The sequence below is a fragment of the Bos mutus genome, chromosome 2 (genome assembly GCF_027580195.1).
Source record: "Bos mutus isolate GX-2022 chromosome 2, NWIPB_WYAK_1.1, whole genome shotgun sequence".
In the NCBI taxonomy this organism is placed as follows: Eukaryota; Metazoa; Chordata; class Mammalia; order Artiodactyla; family Bovidae; genus Bos; species Bos mutus.
Genome location: NC_091618.1, coordinates 39143935 through 39170783, shown reverse-complemented (window position 1 = coordinate 39170783; position 26849 = coordinate 39143935). Strand labels below are relative to the sequence as shown.

Here is a 26849-nt window from a genome sequence, read left to right as displayed (position 1 = left end):
AGAGTCTGTTGGACTGCAAGGAGATCAAACCAGTCAATCCTAAAGGAACTCAACCCTGAATATTCATTGGAAGGACTGATGTTGAAGCTGAAGCTCCAATACTTGGGCCGCCTGATGTGAAGAACTGACTCACTGGAAAAGACCCTGATGCTGGGAAAGATTGAAGGCAGAAGGAGAAGAGGAAGACAGAGGATGAGATAGCTGGATGGCATCACCGACTCAATGAACATGAGTTTGAGCAAGCTCCTGGAGTTGGTAATGGACAGAGAAGTCTGGCCTGTTGCAGTCCTTGGGGTTGCAAAGAGTCGGATATGACTGAGTGACTGAACTGAACTGAACTGGACTTTAGCCCACCAGGCTCTTCTGTCCATGGGATTTCCCAGCAAAATTACTGAAGCAAGTTGTCATTTTTTCCTCCAGGGGGTCTTCCCAACCCAGAGATCAAACCTGCATGTTGCATCTCCTGCATTGACAGACAGCTTCTTTACCACTCTGCCACCTTAGCTAGAATAAAATCTTCAGCCACGGTTAGTGTAATTGGTAACTAAAAGATTGAGAGCTGTAATGGTACTTCTGGTAGCAGAATAATGTCCCCTCAAAGATGTGCAAACCCTAATCTCTGATGTTCTGCCTGTGTATGTTATGTAACAAGGCAAAGGGGCATTGCAAATGGAATTAAAGTTGTTAACCTTAAAATAGGAAAATTAGCCTGGATTATTTGGATGGGACTAATGTAAATATATGGATTCTTAAAAGTGGAAAACGAAGGAAAAATAGTTGGTAAGAGAAAAGAAGAGTGGAGAAGAGATTGAAAACATGAGAAAGACTTGACCTCCCTTGTTGACTTTGAAGACAGAGGAAGGGGGCCATGAACCAAGGAATGCAAGTGGCTTCCAGAAGTTGGGAACAACCCTTAGCTAACAGCCAGGAAGGAAATGAGAATCTTAGTCATCAGTGAAAGGAACTAAATTCTACTAGCAACTGGAATGAGTAAGGAAATGGGTTTTTAATCCTGTCTAGGGTTTTTCCATGGAAAATCCCATGGACGGAGGAGCCTGGAAGGCTGCAGTCCATGGGGTCCCTGAGGGTTGGACATGACTGAGCGACTTCACTTTCACTTTTCACTTTGATGCATTGGAGAAGGAAATGGCAACCCACTCCAGCGTTCTTGCCTGAAGAATCCCAGGGACGGCGGAGCCTGGTGGGCTGCCGTCTATGGGGTCGCACAGAGTCGGACACGACTGAAGCGACTTAGCAGCAGCAGTCTTTGATTCAGGTTTGTGAGTCTCTAAGCAGGGGTCTGGCCGAGCTCACCAGACTTCTGACGGACAGAAATAGCTAGATAACAAGTTTGGGTTATTTCAAGCTGTAAGTTTGTGGTAATTTGTTATAGTAACAAGGGAAGATGAATACAGAAATCATTAAAAGTCTCTTTTGGGGAAATCTGAATATGACCTGGCTGATGGGCTCTCTTCTTGGAAGTTTTGTGCACAACTAATGGAGAAGAGTCGTGAACAACACAGAATAGCAAATGCATGTAACAAAATTCCCCACTCTCAAGGTCCTTAAATCCTATGGTTTAAGAAAATTATAATAAAATAAAACTTGATAGTGGAAGAAACAAGAGAGCTCAAGTGAAAAACACAGCATGAAAGAGGGATAAGGAGTGTAGGCTGGGGTGGGAGGATGAGGGATAAGCCAGAGAAGAGAGCAGATCCTGTGGGGCTTTTAGGCGTTGAAGAGACTTGGCTTTTCCTCAGAATGAGGTGGGAAGCCTTTGGGCTATTGCATGAGGGGAACAAGAATAGAATCAGGAAGACCAGTTGGGGGCCATTGCAATAATTAAGGCTGGAGTTGTGGTGGCGTGGATGGGGGGTTGGGTGGCAGTCGAGGTTGTGAGAAGCGGTAGGGTTCTGGATTCATCTGGAGGAAAGTAGAGTTCATGAGAATTTTGTCTGAGGTGATTATTAGACTCAAATAAATTACTGATTATTTGTAAAAAGGCAAACCCAGATCTTGGAGCTTATCTGTGACGTTCAATCTTTTTCATGTGTCATATTTTTAAACAGTAATTTGAAAAAGTTAGGGTAAAAAAATGCAACTACAACTATGATAGAATTTTACTAAAGGAAATTGTTCTCAGTGGATTTTGGTGTTTCTTACATATTCATTGCTATGATTCATATATATTAGAAACACTAAATAGTTTTAATTTATGCAAATCAAATATTCCTAGCAATGGGCCTTTGATGGGGCTAGGTGGATGAATTTTGAGATGTTTGCATCATATGTCCATCCCATTCTAGTTTACAAAACTACCAGTTTGCTTTACATTTTGCTATAGGCAGTGACTTGAAATTTTGTATTTTAAATGCATTAACTCTCTGGTTCTAACTGCATTTTTGTTTATTTGTTTTTTAATTTTTTCCTTATCAGAAGGAAACTGTTTCCCAGAATGGGATGGACTCATCTGTTGGCCTAGAGGAACAGTGGGAAAAACGTTGGCTGTCCCATGTCCTCCTTATATTTACGACTTCAATCATAAAGGTATTTAATTTTTTATGAAATGATTCATTTGGAATAGAAACTTCCTTTTTTAAAAATAATAGACTCTATAAGAACTGAGCAATCTCAGTGTTTTTCTTCACATCTTTATAGGAGTTGCTTTCCGACACTGTAACCCCAATGGAACATGGGATTTTATGCACAGTTTAAATAAAACATGGTCTAATTATTCAGACTGCCTTCGCTTTCTGCAACCAGATGTCAACATAGGAAAGGTAATGGTATTTTTGTATTTGTGAGCCCCTAAAGGAAAACAAAATGATTACCAACCACTGTACAAAAAACTCTTTTATTATCTGACACAAATATCAAAAAAGATAAAAGCAAGGTTGAAAGCTTTTCAGATACCTAGTTAAGGAGAGGTCTAGGACCTGAAACATTTTGGTATTTTCTTTTGGTTAGAATTACCTGGCTGAGATATATGTATGTATACTTATGTGTCACTTATATTACATTATGTTTATATTATATTATATGATGCTGTATTATGTGTAAAAATCCAAATAGGTAGTCAGCAATATAATTCATGATTTTTTTCTTGGTTACATATGAATAGCAACATCTTGTCTCACTATATGTTCCTGGAGTAACTTTATATTGTATAGATGTGTTTTTCATCTCGTAAGATTTGCCAGTAGGTGATTTCATTAGTACAGGAAAAATTAGAGTATGTAGAGTTAAAGAGGAGCAAGGGGCTGTCTTATAGATCTTCTCACATAATACCTTAATTGTACACGTGTGTCAACTTAGAACCAGAGACGAGGGGTCGATCAAAGTGACACAGCTCAGTTATGACAGGGTCTAGAGCAGGGCCCTGCTCTCCACATTTTTTATCGGTGCTATTTCTGATATGGTAATCACATGTAAACTTCAGAAACCTCTAGATAGTTACTTTTAGGTTATATATGGTAGATAGATTAAAAGTCATGCTTAAATTCCTGTCACTCAGACCTCATCTATAAAATGCATGGTGCTCTAGGGATGAGCATAACTTCACCATAGTCATATGATGGTAGGGGTGAACATAAGTTGAAGTATAAATGATTTTATGAGGCCCCTGAGAACAGTCATAATATATAACTCTCCTAACATCAGACGTTTTTCTTTATGCTTGGTGGTCTTTTTTGGTTGTGGGGAAGGAGGAGCAGTGGCATGAGAATTGGTGAGTTGGAGAGTTCCTTGTTTGATTAGGCATTAATAGTCAGGACTTCTTTCCTTAATTTTTTTTCTAACACAAAACGCTACCACCTTAAGGACTCTTTAGTAAGTTGCTAAAAGACTTCAGTTTTGTATTTCATTGTTGACATGCTTCTTAGATAAAATTAGCTAATGTGAGGAGATTATTGTGTATGTTACAGTGGAGCCAAAGCCAAGTTAATGTAAAACACTTTAAAATAACTTCAATTTCACTGAAATAGATAAACGTTCACAATGTTTAGTGTTCTGTGTTATAAATTTGTGGATTAAATGACAAATGCAAGTCTTTCATAGCTTTTAAATGGCATTAAATTATATCATGATTTTTTTAAATTTTTTTAAAATTTAATTTTATTTTTTAACTTTACAATGTTGTATTGGTTTTGCCATATATCAACATGAATCCTCCACAGGTATACACGTGTTCCCCATCCCGAACCCTCCTCCCTCCTCCCTCCCTGTACCATCCCTCTGGGTCGTCCCAGTACACCAGCCCCAAGCATCCAGTATCGTGCATCGAACCTTATATCATGATTTTATTTACATTGAACTCTAATATTACAACCATTCTTTTTGACTACTCTGTATTCCAAGAGTCAAAATATCAAAGGAAAGTAAAATATCCAAAATATATACTATTTTATATGAACATGATTTAAAATTTAACTGAAAAATTTGACTAATTTTGTTAGCCATAGTAATTTTATCTCCTTAATTAAAAATAGAGTGTTTTCTGTTGTTTACAACCCTTAAGTAATAATCTGAGAAAACTTAAGAAATGTAAAAAATCTTTTAATAAGAAAACTGGCTATGTCCTAAAGTTTTGATATGCTGTAGGGCAAAGTGATATTACTTATGAGATATTAATTATTATGGTTGTAATCAGAATTTTTGTATAAGAAACAAAAGATAAAAGTAAAAACAGTGAATTTAGAATACATGCCACATTTTTATAGGGAAAATAAGACAAAGATTTTTAAAATATCTATTGTTTTGTTCTTTAAATAATTTTCATATCATTGACTTGACAAATGAGAGAATTACTTTTAATAAAAAAAGGGAGAATGGCTTCCTCAGTGGATCAGTGGTAAAGAATCTGCCTGTAATGTGGGAGACATGGTGATGTAGGTTTGATTCCTAGGTCAGGAAGTTCCCCTGGAGGAGAAAATGGCAACCCCACTCCAATAATCTTGTCCAGAAAACGATTTCAAAAATTAAAGGACAAATAGGCAGGGATTGCTTATGAGGGGCCATGAAGTTGTTAAATTCTTTAGGGTATTATATTTAAAGCATCAGCATACTGTAGAAATTATTATATATCCTTCTGTCTAAAGGCTATATGAATTTTTGGACAAAAATTTAACAATATATATTAATAGACTTCAAGAGGGTCTTATCCTTTGATCTTATAATTTTGTTTCTGAGATTCAAGCATAAAGATTTGGAGTTGGGGGGAACTGAATGGAATAGTGTTCATTGAACCATTAATTATTATAGTGAATATTTTGAAGAATTTAAATTTCCAGTGAAGAATTGGCTAAGTCAGCTGAAATATATATTTTGTGTAAAGAGTTTGTGGTCTTGGGAAATCCCTTTGTTATTCAATTACTTGGAAGAAAATCAGATAATAAAGTTGTATATAAATTGGGAATGCAAATATTCAAAACAATGGGAAATGATAAACAGAAATAGAATGAAAAGAAATATATGAAATGCAGTGTTTCTTTTTGCTTGTGTGGGAATTATGGAGTTTTTCCCCTTCTCTCTCTCTTTTTTAATTTTACACATTATCCAAATATTTTCTACAGAAGTTTAACATTTTATTAAGAGAAAATATGTCATAAATGTTTTAAAAAGGCAGTAAGAGACAGTCTTCTGCTTCCAGTCAGCATGTGAGAAGTTACAGCATTAAGAATAAGCTGAGTAAGATGCAACATTAATAATTTGTAAAAGCCTGTCAGTGAGCTGAAGATGCCAAGAAATCTAAATGAAGCTAATTGCAGAAAGAGGAAAGCCTCTTCTTATGACAGAAGAAACCTGTGGCTGTATTTATCCCTGTTTCTGCACTAGAAGAGGAGCAACCAGGCTATAGAAGGGGATAAAAAGAAAAGAACCATTTTTAAAAGAACTTTCATCAGACGAGGACTAGAATAAAGGCTTAGAATTCCAAGAAATGAAGCCCAGTCAGGGTGAGCTATTACCCATCAGCCAGTTCTTACCCATGAGCCTTCACTGAGTTTCTGGAGGCAGTGAGTTAAAGGCTGGGGACAGTGTAGGTGGACGCAGAGAAACTTCCCAAGATGTATGTAGGACCCTCACTGGGTGAGAGGTAGCTGTTAGCTGAAGGCATGGGACAGAACAGAGGAGCTGAGAGATATCTCTTGGGGTATCTGGGGCCCTCACTTACAGCATGACTGCTGAGGGAGGGCAGGAAAGCTGAGAGAAACCCCCAAGATGACAAATCTCAGTGAGTGAAAAGCCTGATAAAATAGAGCTGAAAAAGATCTTTTCTAGACACAAGAGGTCTTCATCTAAAATGAGACAGTGGCTAGCCGAGAACTGGAGCAGAGCAGCATAATGGACAAACATGTGCTGAGATGCAGAAAGCCCAGGGCAGGCTAGAGAGCAAAGTGAAATTCACAGCAAAGTGAAATTAAAAGACAAAAAAGGTAGGGAATGCTTATGAGAGGCCATGAGGTTGTTAAATTCTTTAGAGTATTATATTTAAAACAGCAGCATACTGTAGAAATTATCATATATTCTTGTGTCTAAAGGCTATATGAAGTTTATATAGCTGATGGATGGTTCAGAAAGCAGAAAGAGTTTCTCTGCAGCTTAGAAAACCTTCAGATGGACAAAACCGCAAATAATGGCCGCTAGAGGCTGCTGGTGCTAAGATCCCATCATCTACTGCTGCTAAATTGCTTCAGTCGTGTCCGACTCTGTGCGACCCCATAGACAGCAGCCCACCAGGCTCCCCCTTCCCTGGTATTCTCCAGGCAAGAACACTGGAGTGGGTTGCCATTTCCTTCTCCAAATGCATGGAAGTGAAAAGTGAAAGTGAAGTTGCTCAGTCGTGTCCGACTCTTAGCGACCCCATGGACTGCAGCCTACCAGGCTCCTCCGTCCATGGGATTTTCCAGGCAAGAGTACTGGAGTGGGATGCCATTGCCTTCTCATCTACTGAAGGAAAATTTGGGATTCTGCTCTCAAAACCTAAAACCAGGATAAACAGAATCATGGAAAGAACAACGAACTGAGAAAAACTACAACAAACCCAACCCCAGATTAAAACAAAGTAATCCATCCTCACTACCCAAGAAGCCTGATAGAAGAAGATGACTACCCTTTTCAGCCTATTAATACTGATCTCAGGTGGCCTCTGTCTGCAATGGCTTGGGGCTGGACTTGGATTTCCAGCCAGACGTGGGCTGGATTGCAGCGGTGAAGGCACCAGATCCTAGTCACTTAGACCAGTGGTCAGTGACAAGGGCCCTGGCCCTTTGGCTTTGGAGAAAAGAGTTTCCACAAAGATGGAAAGTAGTGAAGCAAGTAAAGTATTTACTAAGAGGAGAAGAGTACAGTACATGTGGAATAGACACGCAGGGAAAGTCACTGAGTTGCACCTTCATGGCAGTTTAAATCACTAATATGGGGCATATTAGTTTCATATTTCTTTCAGGTTTCCTTTGGTCAATCATTGTGATTTGCCTGGTTCACAGTCCATATTTGGTATATCTCAGAATCCTCCCATGTGTGCACATGCATCTCTTAGCCAAGATGGATCCTACTAAAGAGGCGTCTGGGTGGAACATCCCTTGACATGACTCCCCTTTGGCCTCCAAGTGGCCCTTTCTGCACATATGTGGTCCAGGAGATCTCCCAACTTCTGGAAATGAGAACTATGTGGTCTGTGCAGGGTCCAGCCTCCTCCCTTAATTGTCCCGCTATTCTTATCTTAGAGTTTTGGTCAATAGAAAATGAATCTCCAATTTGCTTTACCCTGGTGGGAGGGGGGCGCCCATCTGCCTCCTGCCTCAATATTATATGCTTCAGTCCCAACTCTTCTGTTACTTACAGTGCCCATAATGTAATAAAAATTACAGAGTAGGGACCCCAAATCTAGAGTAAAGACAAAGCAGAAAAAATAGATGATCCAGATGTTGTAATTTCCAGGTAATGACTCATAAATATGTTAGCTGATTTAGTGAAAAAAGTACATAAATAGATGGGGAAACTGACAGAGAAATGAAAACTTAAAAAAAAAAAAAAAGGAAATTCTAGAATTGAAATATTCAATTCAAAATGAAGAATTTGTTTGATATGCTCAATAGAATACTGGACACAGAATGAAAAAGATTAGTGAACTTGAAGGCTACAAAAATTTTCCAAGTGACACATTAAGAGAAAAAGTAAATTTAATAAACAAAACCATCTGAGACTGTGAGATAATATGTAATTGCCTACGATATATGAAATTAGGGGTAAGAAGAGGGGGAAGAAATAGGACAAAATAAATATTTCAGAAGGCAATGGCCAGTAAATTTATGAAGTGGGTGAAATAAATCAATCACAGGTCCCAGGCATTCAGGAAACCCTAGGCAGCTTAAATAAAAAGAAAACCATACTTTGACACATCATAGTTAAAATGCTGTAAATCAAGGTAAGAAGAAAACCTTAGAAGCAGTGAGAGGAAAAGCGCACGTGATGTTCAGGAGAACAAAAACTAAAAGGATGCTTGTCGTTTAGTTAAACAACAGAGGCCTGAATACAATGGAATGGCATCTAAAAGTGGTAATATGCATTAAGATAAAGGGAAAATAATGATATTTTTCGGACAGAAACAAATCTGAGCAAATTCATCTTTATCAGACTTCTGTATAAGAAATGCTCAAAAAAATTCTCTAGATGGGAGAGAAATATATCAGATGGAAGCAAAGATTGACAGGAAAGAATGAGGAGTACCAGAACAGATACATATGTGGATAAAAATGACAGACTAAAATAATAAGCAGAACTATATACCTATCCTTATTTATTGCTATGTTTATATCCATCTTTATATCTATAATTTAATTCATTTAAAAGTCTGCTGACTGCTTAAAGCAAACATAATAACCTCTCATTAGGGTTTATAAATTACGTAGAACAAAATCTAGATGTGACAAAGGTTAAGGGAGCAAAATTAGGTACATAATTTCAAATATCTGTTTATATGGTGAAATAGTTCAATATTATTAAATGTAGGTCTGATAAGTTCAAGATGCATAACCAAGTCTCTATAGTAACTGCTAAAAGATAACACAAGTGAAATACTAATAAATACCTGATTGAGTTCCCCATTCCCCAACCCCCAATAAAAGGTAAGGAAATAGGTACAGAAGCTCAGAGAAAAGATAGACGTATAGAATGCAAATACCTATATGTTAGATCTAAACCCAGTCACAGCAATGATCGTATTTGAGGTCAGTGAACTAAACATTTCTCTTAAAAGGCAGAGATTGTTAGAATGGATAATAAAAGTATTGCTCAACTGTATGCTGTCTTTGAGAAATGTAGACATCAAGAAAAAGAGCATTACCAAGACAGAGCAATATTTAAAATTATAAAGAATCAATTTACCAAGAGGAAATAATCCTAAATATATATGCGTTTAGGAGCTTCAGAGTCTTCCCTGATGGCTTGCTGCTGCTGCTGCTAAGTCACTGCAGTCGTGTCCGACTCTGTGCAACCCCATAGATGGCAGCCCACCAGGCTCCCCAGTCCCTGGGATTCTCCAGGCAAGAACACTGAAGTGGGTTGCCATTTTCTTCTCTCTGATGGCTTAGTCGGTGATAAATAATCTGCTTGCAATGCAGGAGACCCAGAACTTGATGACTGGGTCCGGAAGATCCTCTTGAGAAGGGAATGTCTATCCACTCCGGTATTCTTGCCTGAAGAATCCCATGGACAGAGGAGTCTGGCGGGCTACAGTCCATGGGGTTGCAAAGAGTCAGACACGACTGAGAGACTTTCACTTCACTTTACTTCATTCACAATAATTGAAAAATTCACATTCTTTTAAAGTACTCACCAAAGGTTATCAAGATAGAACATACGCTGGGGTATAAAACAAGTTTCAATAAATCTCAAGATTAAAATCACACAGCTTATGTATATTCTTTGACCACAAAAGAATCAATAGAAAATCAACTAAAATATGTAGAGAATTCATAAATAGTTGAAAATTATGTGACCAATGACAAAAGTTTGGATAAATGGAAACCAATACAATATTGTAAACTAATTAGCCTCCAATTAAAATAAATAAATTTAAATTAAAAAAAAACTAATGTAAAAAAAAAAGAAAGCTCAATATATATCAAAGACTGTGGGAAACAGCAGAAGCAGATGTTGAGATAGATTTATAGCTCTCAATACTTAATTAGAAAAGAAGAAAGTTGAAAATTCAGTGATCAAATCTTCCACATTAAGTTATACAGTGTAATACCTAGAGCCACCACCAAAAGCCACCACCAAAAATATACATCAAAATGGAATTCTACAAATTGTTCAAGTAATGCAGGGATGGCCAGAAAATTAAAACACAGAAATGAAAAACGTAACAGAAAATAAAAATATAAAATGGACTTAGCCTTAATATTATATCAGTGTTATATTAAAAACAAATATCTTAAGATACCAATTAACAGAAATTAGAAGAGTCTATAAGAAACATGACCCAACTTTGTATGTTATCTACAAAGTCTGAAACTCATTTCAAATATAATGGTGGTTATGTACATACCAGGCAGTGTGCTAAGTTACTCAGTCATGTCCGACTCTTTGTGACCCCATGGACTGTAGCCCTCCAGGCTCCTCTGTCCATGGGATTCTCCAGGCGAGAATACTGGAGTGGGTTGCCATGCCCTCCTCCAGGGGATCTTGCTGACCCAAGGAGTGAACCTGTGTCTCTTATGTCTCCTGCATTGGCAGGCAGGTTCTCTACAGCTCGCGCCACCTGGAAAGCCCTAGTTTAGTTATCTCTCTTAATTATTCTAATCATTTGCCACAAACTGTGCAGCAATAAAAAAGTACAAACTTGGTATGAGTAACAACCTGAATGGATCTTGAGGTTATTACTCTGAGTGAAAAAAGCCAGATTTAAAGTTCATGTTCTGTAGGATTTCATTTCTCCATTTATGAAACGACAGAATTGCAGAGATAGAAAACAGATTAATGTTTGGTGGGTGATAAGGATGGTGGAGAGGAAGAGGGTAGGTATGACTGTAAAAGGAACAGCAGGAGGAAGATCTTTGTTGTGATGGAATATTTCTGTAGCTCGACTGCAGAGACATTTAAAAATTTTTTCATGTGTGATAGATAAAATGACACAGACTGTAAACACCTGAATTGTACCAATGCCAAATTCCTAGTTTGGTATTTTAGTGTAATTAGATGCGAGCATTGGAGGATACTGGTGAAGGGGTACAGAGGACCTTTCGTACTGTCTTTTCCTACTTCTTTTGAATCTATAGTCATTTTGAAATACAAAAGAAGAAAAAGGAATGAACTGTTGATTCATGTAATAATATCAGTGAATATCATAACAGTGTCTTGACAAAAAGGAGTGTACAGTGTACACTACATAATTCTAAGAAGTCTGAGAAGAGTCAAGAAATATATGAAGTATATGAATAGATAAAGCCAATTTGTGATGACAGAAATTGGAACAGTAGTTAACCTGGGGGGTGGATGGTGGGTGGATTTTTGACTAGCTAGTGGCACAAAGAACTCAGTTTGTCAAAACCCATCAAACTGCTCATTTAAAATCTGCACAGTTTGCTTTCATAGAAAATACAGCTTGGTAGAAAAGCGAAAGAAAACTAGAAATAATATTCCAAAAGTGATATATCCTTTTGACTAGTTTTAAAATCATCCTTCAATGTGTTTTATTTACTCCAAATACCACGTTAGATATACAATTCCAACTAGTTAAAATGAACACTGCAAAAACTCTATGAAGTGAATCTTGAAACATTGAGTTAAAGCAAGAAGAAATGCCAATTATTTTATGTTAACCCTGACTTGAATTTGGGGAGTAAAAAGAAGGCCGTAAAAATAATCTATATATTATATGAATGTGCCAACACATTGCCTATCTTTTAAATGCACGGTCTTAATTTACCTCCATCAAATATGCTTTTCTGATTAAATCTCTTGCCCTGCAGCAAGAGTTCTTTGAACGCCTCTATGTCATGTACACTATTGGATACTCTGTCTCCTTTGCATCCCTGGCTGTGGCTATTCTCATCATTGGTTACTTCAGGTGAGTAATTCTCAATCCCTTCCTCCGTGAAGGGGCAGGTCTGTTTCTTATTCATCAAAGATACAGACCTCTCACAATCTGTGCCTCCAGATACTTTCCCTAAACACGCGTTTCTGAATTCAACCTTGTGTTATATTATTTGACTTTGATAAGTTTTTTTTGATGAAAAATTCAGGGTTATTCTTCATTGTTTGTTTAAAGACTTAAAGCCTCAATGCGGTATTAAACCATTAAAACAGTGTGTCTGCATTGCAGTCTATTTTTGCTAAATGATGCAGAGTATTGTCAAAGGAGTTAGAAAAAATTTCATTCATGATGTGAAGGCTTATTTCACCTTTTCCAAATGATTTTGGTGGCATGGGACAGAAATTCATCTTAAATAATCTCTAGATGATTCAATACCATACAAGAAGAAATAGGGGCTTCTCAGGTGGGTCAGTGGTAAAGAATCTGCCTGCCAATGCAGGAGATGTGAGTTTGATCTCTGGGTTGGGAAGATCCCCTAGAGAAGGAAATGGCAACCCACTCTAGTATTCTAGCCTGGGAAATCCTATGTACAGAAGAGCCTGGTGGGCTACAGTCCATGGAATCACATAAAAGTTGAACATGACTGAAGCAACTTAGCATGTACGCACATATAATGTAATGGTATATTATAATACTATACTGTAGTATAATATTTAACACTGCATAATCTGGATAAACATGGTAGCTGATCAGGGTATATTTGAAATTAATTCTCAAAAAATTATATTTTAGTTTTTGACTCCAATTGTTGCTCTTTTTGTTCAGGTTTATTATATTCTTTTTGGGGGTAGTTTGAGCTCATTTATGTATTTTCTTTCTCCATTTCTAATTTTATTCAAATCTAAATACTAAATATTTTCTCTCCGTAGACGACTGCATTGTACTAGGAACTATATCCACATGCATTTATTTGTGTCTTTCATGCTGAGAGCTGCAAGCATCTTTGTCAAGGACGGAGTGGTCCATGCTAACATAGGAGTAAAGGAGCTGCAGTCCCTGATACTGCAGGATGACCTACAAAGCTCCATAGAAGTGCCTGCTGTGGACAAATCACAATATGTAAGTGTTTTCCTCATGACCCCTTACATGGCTCACCACTTCTAAAAGTAAAAGCAAAACCTACCTGCAAAACTAGAAGGTTGGGATTTAAAAACCCAGGGGATTTACTTCCTTTATTAAAGACCCAAAGACTTGTTCCTGTGTAAGATTCCATAGTACTTGATTTTGCTCTTAGATATCCTAGTGTTATTAAGTATGTAGAATTACCCAGTCATTCAGTTAATGGAAAGCATTATCACCTTGAAGTGGTATATCTGGAAATTAGGTAGAGTAGACTGATTTCTTGATGGTATGAATTAATGCCATAGTTATCTTTGTCCTTTTCCCTGTAATTCATTGTCGTCCCTGCTGATTATAATTCTGCATTGGCTTTGTGACTTGTTTAAAATGAAGGATGAAGTGGGTGTGATGGTATGCCAGTTGAAGGTAGACTTCTATGAGTGAATCTAGTCAAGATTACCTGAGCTTCTCCCAGATCAGTAGAATCACCTAGCCAATCCATAGATTCATAAGGCACATTAAATGTTTAGTGTTGTAAGCCATTTAACTTTTTGGAGTATAACAAAGTCCAGAATAAAATAAATTCATGGTAGAATGATAGATAAATTTCTTCTTTATTCTTCTCTGTACCTTCCTAATTTTCTCTGATGATCAAGTATTCTTTTTTGAATAAATTGAGGAAAGGTGATTTCTTGTTACTTCTAAAGGAAAAAAAAAATCTTATTTTGAAAATAAAATCAAGCCAGCAGTCTTAAAAATGTTACATTTAAATAACATTGTTCTGGCCTCTTTAAAAAGTCTTGGCTTCCCCATGTATAAGAGACTTTAGATTCTAAAAAAGAAATGGAGGAACTGCTTTTTAGTGGTCTAATGTTGGAAACAGTATGATTAGGAGTTCTAATATGGTGCCGTGTTGGTTTATTTGTAACAGATTGGGTGCAAGATGGCTGTTGTGATGTTTATTTACTTCTTGGCTACAAACTACTATTGGATTTTGGTGGAAGGTCTCTATCTGCATAGTTTAATCTTTGTGGCATTCTTTTCGGACACCAAGTACCTGTGGGGCTTCACCTTGATAGGCTGGGGTAAGGCATTTCTGTCTCCTTTCCTTTTCAAGTGGATTATGGATTTCAGGGCTTTGTGTCATGCCTGTCATCAGCATTCTTTCAGCTCTTTTCCTGGAATAATCTCTCCCCACCCCATCTTTATCTTTCCTTTCTCTTTAATTATTTATTGAGGAAGATCGTTAAAATCAAGTCTATGATTCTCCCAGTGGTAACAAACTTTTCACGTTTAACTTAGGGTTACTGTTCTTAGACTAGATTCTTGAGAGGATTCTTTGGGGGAAATACCTTGCTTGCCTTACACATTTAGAACTGCTGTGCTCATCATGTCTTATGCCAGTGTCTTGATTTAACTGTAATTCCATTCTACAAATTTTGATTTTTAAATTTCTAATCCATAATGATGCATCTTTGATTTATAATTCTAGATCATATGATGAGAATGACAGAAAGGAATTTATAGAACCATCTTGGCTGTATTTAACACTACAAATTACAAGCTAATTATGTAGACTTACCATGTCTTTTGGGAGGAAATAGTTAGAATGACTTTTGGCATAAGTAATTAAAAAAAAAAGATTCAACTCACATTCCAAAATGCCTTTTCAGTCCTAGAGGGATTATTGAACCAGGAACTAACTCAATGTGATATGGAGAAAAAGTGTTGTTTGTTTGTTATAGTTTAAGAGAAATTAAAACTCATATGTGGTTAAAATTAAGAAGTCTCAAGATTAACAATTGTTATTTTAATTTGTAAATGAACAGGTGGTCAGCAAAGGGAAAAAATTAACTAAGTGGCTCAAGATTAACTTTGAAGGTTTTTTTTCCCCTCTAAAATAAGAAAGTTTTTTTTGCCTGTTTTGCCTTAACATTGTCTTAACATTTAAAAATGTAAAGTAAGGGATATTGAATTTCCTGTTACTTAACAACCTTGAAGAAGACAAAGGGTCAATTTACTGTTACTCTTTATTTATTATGAAATTCTAATTGTTGTGAATAAAATTTTATTTCTGAAAAAAGTTTGGTTTTAAGCTGTCCCCTTATCTTTGACTACCAGTTACTAAAATAAAAAAAGATACATTTAATATTTTGGGGAGGTACTTTGGTAATTCTCTCAATTATAAACTCAAAAGAAGTTTATAAAGTTGATAGAAAATTCAACAGTGACTTTGAGTTTGATTTTATTTTTTGGCTTGCTATGACACTGATCACACTAGTAATTAATAAACTTGTTTTTTCTTTATTTACGAATTGGTTTGATAGTCAGCTGCTCAGTCCTCTATCAAATCTTATTTGGGCTGTATCACTCAGTCTGTTGCTTCATAAAGTCAGGGGTTTGTCTCACTGAAACCCAGGAAGTGTTAGTGGCTCTAGTTGTGTCCAGCTCTTTGCAACCCCATGAACTGTAGCCCACCAGGCTGTTCTCTTAATGGGATTTTCAAGAATACTGGAGTGGGTTGCCATTCCCTTCTCCAGAGAATCTTTCTGACCCAGGGATTAAACCCGAGTCTCTAGCTTGTCCTACATCGCAGGCAGATTCTTTACCATTTGAGCCACCAGGGAAGCTCTGAAACCCAGGAAACTAGTTTTCAAATCTTTCTATGAAAAATTGAAAAAAAAAAAGTAGTTAGGATTCCAGTGAGCTTCTATACAGGTCTTAGTTTCTTACCTTCCTTACAACTTGTGTTAATTTCCCCAGAAACATTTTGGCATAGGAGTGACAACTATAGAAGATAACCATCACAACTTGAAATCGTCATTTCATTGAATGGTTTAATAACGTGCATGAAAGCAAGTAGGATTTACGTGAAAGCTCACTTTTATAAATCATATTACATGCAATATTATGCTCACTTAATTAACCACAATTTAAAACAGTAACAACTAATCTTTTTCTATGTTGTATATTACGTCTCTAGTACTTATTTATCTTATTTCCGGAAGTTTGTACCTTTTGTTGTGCTTATTAGTGGAAGTTTGTACTTTTGACTGACCCTTCTGGTGGCTCAGATGGTAAAGCGTCTGCCTGCAATGTGGGAGACCTGGATTTGATCCCTGGGTCAGGAAGATCCCCTGGAGAAGGAAATGGCAACCCACTCCAGTACTCTTGCCTGGAAAATTCCATGGACTGAGGAGCCTGGTAGGCTACAGTCCATGGGGTTGCAAAGAGTCGGACATAACTGAGTGACTTTGCTTTCTTTTCTTTCTTTTCTTTTCTTAAATATAGAATTAAATGCAATTTTAAAATGTGCAGTTGGAGCCAAGAATAAGGTGCCTTATTTATGAGAAAACTGAGTCAGGAATAGGAAAAATTAAGGCTATGATTGGTTGAAAGAATAGAAACATAATTATCATTAGAATTTGCTTTTGCTTCTCTGTACATCTTGTTTTGTGATAAAGATGTACAAAAACAGTCATTTTAAATATCAGTCTTCAATTTACAAAGGCAGATACAGCATATGTTCTTCTTTAGATGGTAATTTCCTTCCTTGCCAATTTATTATTAAGAACCAGCAAAATCAATGTAAATAAATACAGCTCCACACATCATTACAGTGTGAGTAATAAAGTGCTGAGTGTTTACCTACCAAGTGAGTGAAGTGAAGTCGCTCAGTTGTGTCAGACTCTACAACCCTGTGGACTGTGTCTACCAGGCTCCTCCATCCATGGGACTCTCCAGGCAAGAATACTGGAATGGGTTGGCATTTCCTTCTCCAGGGGATCTTCCCGACCCAGGGATCAAACCTGGGTCTCCCACATTGCAGGCAGACGCTTTAACCTCTGAGCCACCAGGGAAGCCCATTTACCTACCTTTAGGGAGCCTAAAGTTATAATGTACAAGATAGAAAAAAAGGCTTCAATCTTGCTTATTTATCCTTATTGAATGTGGTAATTTACCTCTGTATTAGCAGCCATTCTTAATTTTCACCTGTCAGATGAGATGCCAGAATGTATGTATTATCATATAAAAGCACTTAACTTTTGGGCTTCCCTAGTAGCTCAGCTGGTAAAGAATCTGCCTGCAATGCAGGAGACCCTGGTTCAATTCCTGGGTTGGGAAGATCCTCTGGAGGAGGGCATGGCAACCCACTCTAGTATTCTTGCCTGGAGAATCCCCATGGGCAGAGGAGCCTGGTGAGCTACAGTCCACGGGGTCTCAAAGAGTCAGACACAGCTAAGCACAGCACAGCACACTGAGCTTCCCTGGTGGCTCAGATGGTAAAGAATCTGCCTGCAGTGCAGGAGATTGGGGGTTCAATCCCTGGTCACAAACATTCCCTGGAGAAGGGAATGGCAGTTTATGCCAGTATTCTTGCCTGGAAGAGTTCCATGGACAGAGAAGCCTGGCAGGCTACAGTCCATGGGGTCCCAAAGAGTAGGATGTGACTGAGGGACTAACACTTTCACTTTCATTTTGACAAAAATTTCCTAAAACATAGAATTTGAACAGATTTTTTAAAAGAGGGAGTTATATAAAAACAATAAATAAAACTGGAATATAGAGTTATAAAATTAAATAGCCACACAGGCAGACTGAGGTTAAATTCAACTAGATCACTAAGAAAACCAAAGAAATTCCCTACCGTAGGATATAACCTTATTTTAATTTTTCTGAAATTTTTTATCTACATCTATTTTTATGTTCCTTTGCTTATAAAAGATATCTGAAAAATTACAAATGTGTTTTTTAAAAGGTAAAAAATATTGTGTTAAAAGTGTTCTGAGTTAAATTTTTTTCTCTCTTTGTATGGTACTTCCTGTGGCCTCTCTTTCCTTTTTTTAAAACTTCTTTCTAAAAGGCCACATATCCATTAAATCCTTTGATCTTCTATTGCAGAGTTCTATAAAAGTATGGTTTGTGTTTTTTTCATGATGTCAGAGTCTAACTGAATATAGCATGAACTGAACAGTCCATCTTTACTGGAAGCAAAGACTCATAGAAAGTCAGTGTAATTAATAGATTTGATGTTGCAAGCTCATAGGTGATTATTATTTATGAAAGACAAATATGTCATGCTCAAATCATCAAGCTAACATAGCACCATTCTTTGGTAAGTTTTCAGTACCTGCAAATGCTTCTGTCTGGAGCCAATATGAACAAAAAGGAAGAGGATAAACTGATCAAAACATCCTAATTTTGTAACTTTCAGTGTAGCCTCTCTATGCCTTCCACCTTTAGAATGAGAAAATTCGAATTTTTAAAAACAATAGCCTTCCTGTCACTTCTCATGAGACCCTCTTTGTTGCTTCACGCTTCTTGGAAAGCATACGGCTGTTGGAGTGGCAAGAGGTAAAGTTATATGCACCGACCACTGCCTGCCTTTGACTTCAGGAACTTCAGTCCCCTCCTTACATAGCTTAACCTTATACCCCTCAAATGAAAATAGGGCCAATCTTCTTCTTCAGACTTTTGGGAACAAATAACATCAATGTACCAGCTCTCTTCTCAAAAGGACAAGGTGAAAATTAAGTGGAATTTTCTTGTTCACATAGTAACATTTTTCATGTCCAATTTTTCTCTCACCTTTTAATAGTATATTTTTATGTGATGAATATAAGAAAAAGATACCTTAATCCTGAAACAAATATTGTCTCTGAATCCTTTTCTGATTGCAGGGTTCCCAGCGGCTTTTGTGACAGTCTGGGCTGTAGCACGAGCAACTCTGGCTGATGCGAGGTGGGTGAAAAGGAAGAGGTAAAGCAAAAGCCTCAGATTTTCTCAAGTCTGGCTTCCTTGGAGTTCGCACTTGCGGCTGTTCTTGATGACGTTGCCCTTTAGGGACTACCCTATAGCCTCTCATATATTACCAGCCAGCTATCCATTCCAGAGTCATGAGACAGAAGGACTCACAGACCCAGTTGGGATGCTTGACCGCCATGGTTTATGAAATCAATTTGAAACATACCATAAGAAGCTGGGGGAAAGAGATGGGTTAGTTAACATACTTAGGATGTCGTGCACACAGGTGAAAGGACTGTACTAACTAATATATGAATATGCAATATTCATATCTCCTTTCTCTTACTCTCCACCACATCAGCATTCCCCACTCATCAGTTACGAGGGCCAGAAATAAGGTTGCAGCAAGGAAACCCACAGACAGAAGGTGCCCTGGGCCAGGGACACACACTTGCTGTCTCAGAGAGATGTAAGGGCAAGTTTATGTGGCCATGGTTCTAACTTGCCATGTAGGCTACTCAGCAGTCCTAGGTTTTATTTGCGTTCTTTGGGCAAAGGATATGTGGCCATGAGTTCCACCTGTTGGTGCTTAAGACATCAAGAATATCAAGGACTTCCTGTGTATCAAGGGATACTTTGTGTCTCATATATTTGGTGAACTGGATATTTAGTGCTCAGTTGCCCGAAGTATCTAGTACCTATGCTTAACACACACGTGTTCTACTTACTACTTACATATATGTGATGTCAAGTATAGGTTTAATCCACCTCTTTGTTTTCTTGTCTTGCATAGCATAGATAAATATATTAAAATGATAAACAAGTGCACATTAGAAGTGGAATCCATCCTAGGGAATCACTAGCCTCCCAGTTGCCTGTTTCTCTTTTGATGCTACATGACGCATGGATGCTGAAACATTCATTGCTTCATATTATTTCTATTTTTAGTGATGATGAGTCAAAGAAAGGAAAGGAGAACATAGAGAAGTATTCAGTCCCTGCTTTTTGCTTTCACTGTCAAACTTATTGCTTGGACTGAATGTATCTCCCCCAAATTCACATGTGGGAAACCCCAACCCCCAATGTGGCTGTATTTGGAGATAGTACCCTTAAGAAGGTAATTAAGGTTAAATGAAGTCCTGAGGGTAGGATTCTGATATAACAGGATTAGTGTCTTTGTGAGAAGAGAAACCAGAGGGTGCCTTCTCTGCGTGTACATAAAGTAAACGTTTTATGAGCACACAGCAAGATGATGTCATGGATACTGGTTAGTGGTTAGGTAATGGTGATGTTTTAGGAATCTTGATTACCAGTCTTCTGGTTTTAACCAGCCCGGGGTCGACATGCTTGTAGTCAGCATGTAGTCAACATCCACTGGGCTGGTGCTTAATTTCTGCAGAACAGTGCAAAGTTATGCATTAGATCATTATCTATCTTTCTTTAGGAGAAACTAGGAGTCATGGAACTCTGTCGTTCATGTTGTTACTACTTTTCTTGCTTGACTGCTTTTCCTTTGTTTCTGCATTTTCTCACTTTCCTAATTAGTAACTGAGTCTGCTCTTCAAAACTTGGGGAAGCCCTTGAAAACTGTCGACTAAAAAATATAGTCACAACCTGAAAGTAGAATTATTTTGTTTGGTGTACATGTTTTGGACTCAGAGCCCGGGAGACCGTATCTCAGTAGCTCTGAGAAAACTGCTCCAAGGAGGCAGGAGGGGGAGTTAGGCTATATACAAGCTTGCAACAAAGGGAGTAAGCAGTCTGAACATCAAAGATTAGATATTAAGTTAAGGAATTTAGCATTCTATGTATGGGAAGGTGCAAGCCTCTGGGCTCACTGAATTCATTCTTCTCATATGCAGCTCAGCTCTCTGGTGCCAAATCCTATTTCCTTGTTCAACTTTAGGAGTGGCAGATGGCTGTTTCTTGCATCCCTTCCCCTAGTTCCTCAGCATTTACCTCGGCGAGGGAGAGGGGGGAAGTGGCAGCATCTGTTGGATCACAGTTTTGGGAACCCTCATTCACATTTGGAGGCCAGAAATTGCTGAAGGCTGTGACATTTCTTGTTTATTGATATGGCAGGAGATATTTTCATTTCACAAGGCTAAAGCTTTTTCCCAAATAAGAAGTGGAAATGTGGAGGGGCTTATACACAGAAGGATCCTGCAGGGTTTCATTTTTACTTACCTTTATCTCTTTTTGCTATTTGGATTTGCTGACACTTGGGGGTTAACGAGGGCTTCCCAGGTGGCGATAGTGGAAAAGAACCAGCCTGCCAAATGCAGGAGACCTGGGGTTTGATCCCTGGGTTGGAAAGATCCCCTGGAGAAGGAAATGTTAGTCTACTCCAATATTCTTGCCTGGCAAATTGCATGGACAGAAGAGCCTGGCAGGGTAGACCCTGGCAGAGTCCACGGGGCCACAAAGAGTTGGACGTGACTGAAGTGACTTAACACACACATGAGGGTTAATGTTATCTACATTGTTACCATTATTGTTATAGTTACACAGCAATATTGGAAATCTCAAAAAAACCCTGCAGCCTTGCTATTTGATTTCTTGAATGAGAGAGGGAGGTTGAGTCAGTAAAGAGGTGCTAAATAATTTTACCCTGAGATATGTAACCAAATCACTCAGATTTGGAATTTTAGAGAGGGTAGAACCAAAAGCATTGTTTGGTCCAATCCTCTCTTGTGAGAGATGAATAGAATGAGACCTGATTGCCTATACATATCCTGGAGCACTTCGACTCATTCATCCATTCCGTAGCTCTTCCAGGCCTTGAGCATGGAAAGAAAGCAAATATATTTATAGTGCATTATATATTGAATTAAATAGGTAGTTTCCTTAGTTATCTTGCGCTTTTTCTTAAAAATTATAAACTAGGTATTAAGTTATTAATAATCATAATTATTTTGCTGAACAAATAGGAACTATGAGTTTATTATTTTTAGAAAAAATCCATTAGGTACATGATACTTGCAAAACTACAGCTGATGCTAAATATTGCTCTAAAACAGACGAATTAATGTAAAAATATTAACTATAAGTTAGATCATATGACTCCTCTGCATAGCATATTTATTCCTACCTTACCTTAGATTAAAATCTTGAATTCTGTAGTGCTCTGATCTGAGTGTGATAATTGGGTTAAGAGGTCATTTTACATTTATTTTGCGTAGAAAATAAAACTGTGTTACCACATTCATGGCATAATTTCATAATTGCCTGATTTGATTTCTCATGAAATTCAGCTTGTCTAAGATAAAAAGATTCTTGGGTTTCTTGAGTGTCATCTGACCTACGTATTGTGTCATGTCACAAAGTTCAGGTAGAGAGAGCAGACTGGGAGCATCTCCAAAGGCCAGGTGGGGTCCTGGTTCATGTCTCTTACACTTGAGATTTATCTTTTTCTGATCTGGACTTTCAAAGCTAGAACTCTTATTTTCTCTGTATCTTGGACATTTAGAAATAAGCAGATAAGACCCAGTTTTAGACGGTACTTTAAACTATTGAATATACAAAAAGTTTCTTCCAGTTCTAAAGTTCTAGTGAAGTGTTGACTAACGTAGGGTAAGATAACTGAGGCCTGTAGTTTGTTGTTCCGTCACTCAGTCATGTCCGGCACCTTGCGACTGCAGCATGCCAGGCTTCTCTGTCTTTCACCATCTCCCAGAGCTTGCTCAAACTCATATCCATTGAGTTGGTGATGCCATCCAACCATCTTGTTCTTTGTTGTCCCCTTCTCCTCCTGCCTTCAATCTTTCCCAGCATCAGGGTCTTTTCCAATGAGTCAGCTCTTCACATCAATTAGGTGGCCAAAGTATTGGAGGTTCAGTTTCAGCATCAATCCTTCCAATGAATATTCAGGGTTGATTTCCTTTAGGAAATTTCCTGCAGTTTAGATTGGACAAATGACTTAAAGAGTGAATAATTTTCTCTTTCTTTTTAACTTACAAAAGCAAAAACACCTTATGAGATACTTTATTACTGTCTCCCTGCTCACTCAAAGGAGATAAGAGATGCCAGTAGGAACATTAAGGCTTGCAGTAAAAAGGACCAAGAAATGTTACACTCTGTCATTTCTGGGAAATCTGCATGGCTTTAAGGTTACTTCACTTCCTCTTCTCTTATCAGAGTGTGAGTGTTGGAGATAATACAGTATGCCAATACTGGGTCCTTTTGGGAGACAATACATTTCCTGCTCCCAGCTTGGCTGAAGGACCTACTTTCCTGTCTATGCTCTACTATTCAAGACAACTGTGTTTTATGCTCTACCATTCAGAGTTACATATTTACTGACATTTATTCCTGCATTTCCGAGGGTGTTAAAATTTATTTTAAAAAATCTGAACAGAGAGTAATTTCTTGGCCATGTTGACAAACACAGTGTGAGCTGGGTCATTGAATAATTAATGATAAGCAAGAATCAACAGCATTTCCTTAAAAAAAAAATCTGAAACCTCGGTTGCCTCTTATCAAAGGGCAAATTTAAAACTTCGACATTGAAAATGATCAAAGTCAAGTTTTTCTTGTTTTTAGAAGTAGCTGATTTGACCTACTTCCAGGTACGAGGATTTTGTAGAGCTGATGTTGTAGCCACGCATTCCAGGAAACAAACTCTCTCAGAAGGACAATGCAGATAGTGCAGTGCAATTTATTACACTGGCGGGCCCAAGGCAGAGTCTCCTCTTAGCCAAGGACCCTGACCAGTCCTTGTGAAAACCTTATATACCCTGAACAAAGGGAAAGAAAGATACAGTCAAAGATAACCCGGGATTCATATGCCTTAGGCCTAGGTAGTTAACAGTGGACAATTATCAATAGGCCTGTGGTCATACCCCAATAAGCATAATAAAATTTATGATTCTATTCAGTTACACAGATAATTAGGGTATTCTTTTAGGAGACGAGAGTCTAGGTCTGAGCCCTGGGGCTCTTCCATCTCGGGCGGGCGGGGTTCTGGTTTTCCAGTTGGTATATTGTTCCCATAGATACTCGGCATATAGCTCAAAGTCCAGTCAGGCCCAAGATGGAGTTGTGCTTTCAAGATAAAGCCTGTTCTGTTTTCTCCTTCACTGAAATTGTGTGATTGAATTCCAGTGTGTTAGGAGACACCACAATGAAATGTCATTGTGGCAAAAAGAAAGAGGATTATAAAGGTATTACCAAATGTCAAAGCTGAAAAGAGAATTTATGAAATCCAAGAGTCTCATAGCTAGTGAATCAGTGTTCAATTTATATTTTCACAACACGTGCCACTTTCCTTACAGTAGGAAGCCTTTTTAGGGTGGTGTGATAGATGTTTTGCATGATTCCGTAACACTATCTTTTTCTTGTCTGGCTGAACAATGTGGAATATAGGTGCATGCAGATGATATTGGGCAGTGTTCAACACTGTGTAAACAAGTAACGTATGCAAGTTACTTGTGTAAACAAGTAACGTATGTTTGATGTCTATTCTGACTCAGTCTTCAAGCCCATTGATTTTGCTGATTTCAGCGTGGCTGGATCAGAATTACACTTTGGTGTAGGAGTTTGGTCGATTTAGCCTTCCAATGAAATGCTGGGCTACTGAGCTCTCTCAATACTGACATGGAAAGAAATTAAAGTTATGCTATAAAAAGGAAAAGGCAAGTTACAGAACAGAGTGTACATTGCATTTTTGTAAGATGGGGAAAATAAGATTATAGTATCTGTATGTGTTTGTTTATGCACAACAAAATACTGAAAGCATGCACAATAAAGTAATAAAAGGTATTAACCTGTAAGCAGAAGGGCAAGGTCGGATATAGACAGGAAGATGGGGAGGGCTGAAATGTCTCAATGTCTGTCTTTTTATATAGGTTGAGTTTTGAAATGAGAATATATTCAGTTCAGTTCAGTTCAGTCGCTCAGTCATGTCCGACTCTTTGTGACCCCATGAATCGCAGCACGCCAGGCCTCCCTGTTCATCACCAACTCCCGGAGTTCACTCAGACTCACGTCCATCAAGTCAGTGATGCCATCCAGCCATCTCATCCTCTGTCGTCCCCTTTTCCTCCTGCCCCCAATCCCTCCCAGCATCAGAGTCTTTTCCAATGAGTCAACTCTTCGCATGAGGTGGCCAAAGTATTGGAGTTTTAGCTTTAGCATCATTCCTTCCAAAGAAATCCCAGGGCTGATATCCTTCAGAATGGACTGAGAATGTATTGCTTACATAAAAATTAAAATTTTTGTTATTATATGTGTGCTGAAAATGTTTTACTTTCAAGAAATAGTTGAAATAGCCTTTTATTATCCATAATTTGTTAATTAATTTATTATTTTTATTTTTATTTTATTTTTTTATATATTTTATTTTTTAACTTTACAATATTTTATTGGTTTTGCCATATATCAGAATGAATCCAATTAATTTAAAAGTAACTTCTTAATATAAGTTTATCATCTAGAATAAAAAAATTATCATTATATCACTAAAATTTCTTCATAAGATTTTATTTACTAATGCTACAATCAATGTTAGGTCTAAGGAGAGAGAAACTGAAGGCTTTATGTATCTTTAATTTTAAAAAACTGTTTAAAGTGTTATGTTAAAGTTTCAAGTGGAACTAGTTTTTCTTAACTCTGTTCCATTTATTCTAGTGTAAGACCTTTACCACAAACCAGATTGGGTGAAGTTCAACTTACTTTTAATTCAGTTAATTCAAAACATGTTTATTGGCTACCTAAATACTGTGTATGATCTAGGCACTTATAACAGAAAACAAAAACAACAGCAATCCGTGCCTATCTAAACTTAAATTCTAGTTGGAGTGAGCAGGAAGCAGAAAATAAGTATAGCAAATAGGTAAATTATATACTGGTGGCTCAGACAGTAAAGAATTTGCTTGCAATGCAGGAGATCCAGGTTCAACTCCTGTGTCAGGAAGATCCAAGATCCTTGGAAAAGGAAATGCCAACCCACTCCAGTATTCTTGCATGGAGAATTCCATGGACAGAGGAACCTGGTGATCTACACAGTCCATAGGGTTGCAAAGAGTCAGATACGACTGAACAACTAATGCATTTTTATTAATACTATTAAAAAAACTCTTAAAAAAAGAAGTTAAAAGTCATGATGTTATGCAAATATGAAATGACTACCTGTCAGAGATTTTTTGACTCACTGATTAGTTAGCTAACCAATAAGCTTAGCTTAGTAACCAGTGAGCTAACTGGTTCAAAGGAGAAATAAAAGAATCGCATGTTTATATTTAGTACTGTGAACGCTGAAATGATTTTACAAATAAATGTAAAAACTGGTCAATATTCACAGATCACTAGTCACTTACATTTCACCAAACAGCTAATTTTCCTTTCTAGGGATAAAAATCATTTGTATTCAGTTTTCTTCTACATTCCTATTAACAAGGATCATTTGCATTATTGTTAGTTTTATGTTGCATGTCTGTGGATAAGAATGTATTAATGTCAGTGTCTTATAGCCAATGGAGTAAATTCTGAAAATGGGAGGACTTTCTCTATCAACTGTTAAACTCTGTTTAACTGTTATGGCTCATTCCAGTGATATCAAAAGTAAAGAATCAATGGTACCACATTTAGAAGACTAATTTTTTGTGGCTCTGGAAACATAGCCACTTGACTCTTATTATAAAAATAATACACCACTATTTATAATACTTATCCCCAAAGGGTAGCTAATAGTATAGAAAGCAGGACTCACTACATTTTTTTCCCCACTGAGAGTTTTAGGAGCTTTTTTTTTTTTTTTTGGTCTACTTGTTTCTTAATCAAAATCCTGGGTATGGAGTTTTTGGTAAAACTTAAAATGCTACTAAATTCTTATTTGCTTTGCCAGTCTATTCATGGAAGTTCTTTTTAATGTCTCAGATGCTGGGAACTTAGTGCTGGAGACATCAAGTGGATTTACCAAGCCCCAATATTAGCTGCTATCGGGGTAAGT

The 26849-nt window shown here is 37.5% G+C and overlaps 1 protein-coding gene across 1 annotated transcript in view; it reads left to right on the top strand.

The window, feature by feature from the left end:
- Nucleotides 1–26849, top strand: part of PTH2R (parathyroid hormone 2 receptor) — an 84610-nt gene that overhangs the window by 16696 nt on the left and 41065 nt on the right. Inside the window, exons 3-9 of the mRNA XM_005888978.3 lie at nucleotides 2437–2547; nucleotides 2659–2780; nucleotides 11973–12070; nucleotides 12967–13156; nucleotides 14088–14241; nucleotides 18838–18898; nucleotides 26777–26843. Of these exons, the coding sequence (XP_005889040.2) occupies nucleotides 2437–2547; nucleotides 2659–2780; nucleotides 11973–12070; nucleotides 12967–13156; nucleotides 14088–14241; nucleotides 18838–18898; nucleotides 26777–26843 (803 nt within the window). The remainder of the gene's footprint in view (nucleotides 1–2436; nucleotides 2548–2658; nucleotides 2781–11972; nucleotides 12071–12966; nucleotides 13157–14087; nucleotides 14242–18837; nucleotides 18899–26776; nucleotides 26844–26849) is intronic.